General features: G+C 47.4%; 1 protein-coding gene across 1 annotated transcript; it reads right to left on the reverse strand.

Annotated features, from left to right (window-relative positions):
• LOC127751088 (uncharacterized) lies at window positions 1–1,662 on the reverse strand (the record flags this gene model as incomplete). The annotated part of the gene is given in 5 exon segments (XM_052274104.1): window positions 1–149; window positions 242–472; window positions 554–1,126; window positions 1,210–1,319; window positions 1,400–1,662. Coding segments are annotated over 5 exon segments (1,211 nt in total), but the record flags the coding sequence as incomplete, so codon positions are not given.
• Window positions 1,663–2,346: the final 684 nt, after the last annotated feature.

The following is a 2,346-nucleotide window of genomic DNA, read 5'->3' on the forward strand; positions in this document are numbered from 1 at the left end:
ATGATCATTAACCTTTTCTCTTCACCTCTGCCTTCGGCTGCTGCCATCAGTTGCTCATCCTCATCTGCTAAATCATCCTCTTCATCCAAATCAAAATTCTCTCGACCCAAAATTTGATTGGCGCGAATTGGTATTGCCAAATGAGCTTCCTAAACAAAACAGAAAAAAATAACGAATGAGTTTATGATTAGAATTTGATTAGCCCTGACATTGTTAGCAGTACAAAATACAACGAACTCACATCTATTAAAGGTTCACCAAAGTTGATCACCATATTGTGTAGAACAAAGCAAGCAGCTATATGATCAACAACATTCCGTGGGTTTCTTGCATGCATGAACTTCAAGCGTCTCCACTTTGCTTTGGCAAGTCCGAATGCATTCTCAACATGAACTCTACACTGAGATAAAGATCGATTAAATGCAAGTTGTCTTCCAGTAAGATGTCCGTTATTCTGAAAAGGTTTCATCATCTGCAAAAAGGAAATGTAGAGTCAAAATATAATGCCACAGTAATTAAGAAATTAAAATCAGTAAACCTCAAGCAAACTTACAAAATCAGTTAGTGTATAGGCACCATCTCCAACCAGGTGCTCATCAACGTTTCTGATTATGCCTGGAGCTCTATGGAGTAGATCTCTATACAAGTCGCTTTTACGAAAGACCCTGGCATCATTCGTACTGCCAGCCTCACCAACATGAAGCTGGCGGACTAAAAGGTTATTGTCAACTACAGCCTGAACGTTGATGCTATAAGTATGGTGCCTGTTCACATATTGCTGGGAATCTTGAACAGGGGCAGTGATATAGACATGTGTACAATCGATACAGCCTATAACACCTGGAAAACCAGTAGCCCTCTCAAAGGTGTTCTTGATGACCACTCTTTCCTCTTCGTTGGGCCAACAAATATACCTGGCCGACAGCTCTCGAAGTGCTTCTATTATGTAAATGTAGAAGTAGTACAAGGTACTAGGCACCACGCCAAAGCGTAAAGCCACACTCCGGAAGGAATCTGGGGTGGCAAGTAGCCACGTAACCATAAGCATGATATGGATAAACGGGGTTCTCTCTCTCTGAAGTCGGTTTTTAGAAACAAGATGCTCCCTAACTGTTGCACAAACAGTCTGAAAGTTTAAAACAAATGGGAAAACAATTAGGACATATTTTATAAGCACAGATATACAGCATACACAGGTAGTCGCCTAACCTCAAAGACAGCCTTCGTCATTCTGAAATGCAGTTTGAAACACGGATCTCCCATGTTGAGATAGTCGTCCAGGTTAACGCTGACGTGCACCCACGACGCCTCCCCTCCTTCTGCAAAAAACGATGTCGATAAGCTGAGGAATACACACGTGAGTATAACAGGGTTTAGTACCACTTCCACAGTTACTCACCTAACACAAAACCTTCTTCAAGTTCCATAATTTCTTCAGCAATGACAGCAGCAACAACTCGAAGTATTTCCTCATGCTCGAGTTCTTCCTCTTCAACAAGGGCCACCGTAAGCCCTATTATTTCCTGCAACTGTTCAAAATGCCCCATATCGAGATCACAGACGCGCCGAGAGTTAATGTCAGCAAAACGCAGACGAGGTCCAAGCAAACTTCGAGCAAGGTTGCCAGTAGGTTCGGTTGGTTGGTTAGTCCGGTCGGTTCGGTCCGGCCCGAACCCGAGCTCTCCCCCCTACCCGCTTCGGCTTCGGCCCACGGTCACGGACGGAGGATACAGCTTCGGCCCTCGGCCGCCGACAGTCCGATCCCCCCTCCACCCGCCAGTTCCCCTCCTCGTGCCTCCGTGCCCCCACTCCTCACTCGCAGTACCCTCCCCACACCCCGCGCCCGCCGCGCCCGCGCCGTCGTGAGCGCGCGCTTGCTCGGGCGCTCGCTCGGGCGCGGAGCGTCCGTTCCTTACTGGATATAACACGGCCTGTTGACGAAGAGACGGGCCGGTCGGAGCGCCCAGGCGACGAGCGCTCGCTGGCTGCCGGGTGGAGCGCGCCCACCCGATGCGCATCTCTGACTTCCGGGCTATGAAATGGACTTTTTGCCTTGGCCACTTCAGCCTCTAATAAAATCTCAAGAAAGTGGCGGAAGGCGAAGTACCTGCAGCTGCCTTGGCTGCCGCGGTAGAAATAGTATGGTCAACGTTACTGTAGATTGCTCTATGTGAGTTTTATGTCTCGATACGAAGAAAAAAAATACGTGGCCACGTATTTGAGTTCCTTACAACGGCTGAATGCTTTTGAGCCTTGCCTCAAGAATCTGACAGGATTTTGTTCTGTAAATTTTATAGTGGAGCCAGTCAACGTGTGGATTTGATGATCCCAATACACCAGGGATTA

The sequence above is a fragment of the Frankliniella occidentalis genome, unplaced genomic scaffold (genome assembly GCF_000697945.3).
Source record: "Frankliniella occidentalis isolate FOCC.00 unplaced genomic scaffold, Focc_3.1 Scaffold336, whole genome shotgun sequence".
NCBI lineage: Eukaryota > Metazoa > Arthropoda > Insecta > Thysanoptera > Thripidae > Frankliniella > Frankliniella occidentalis.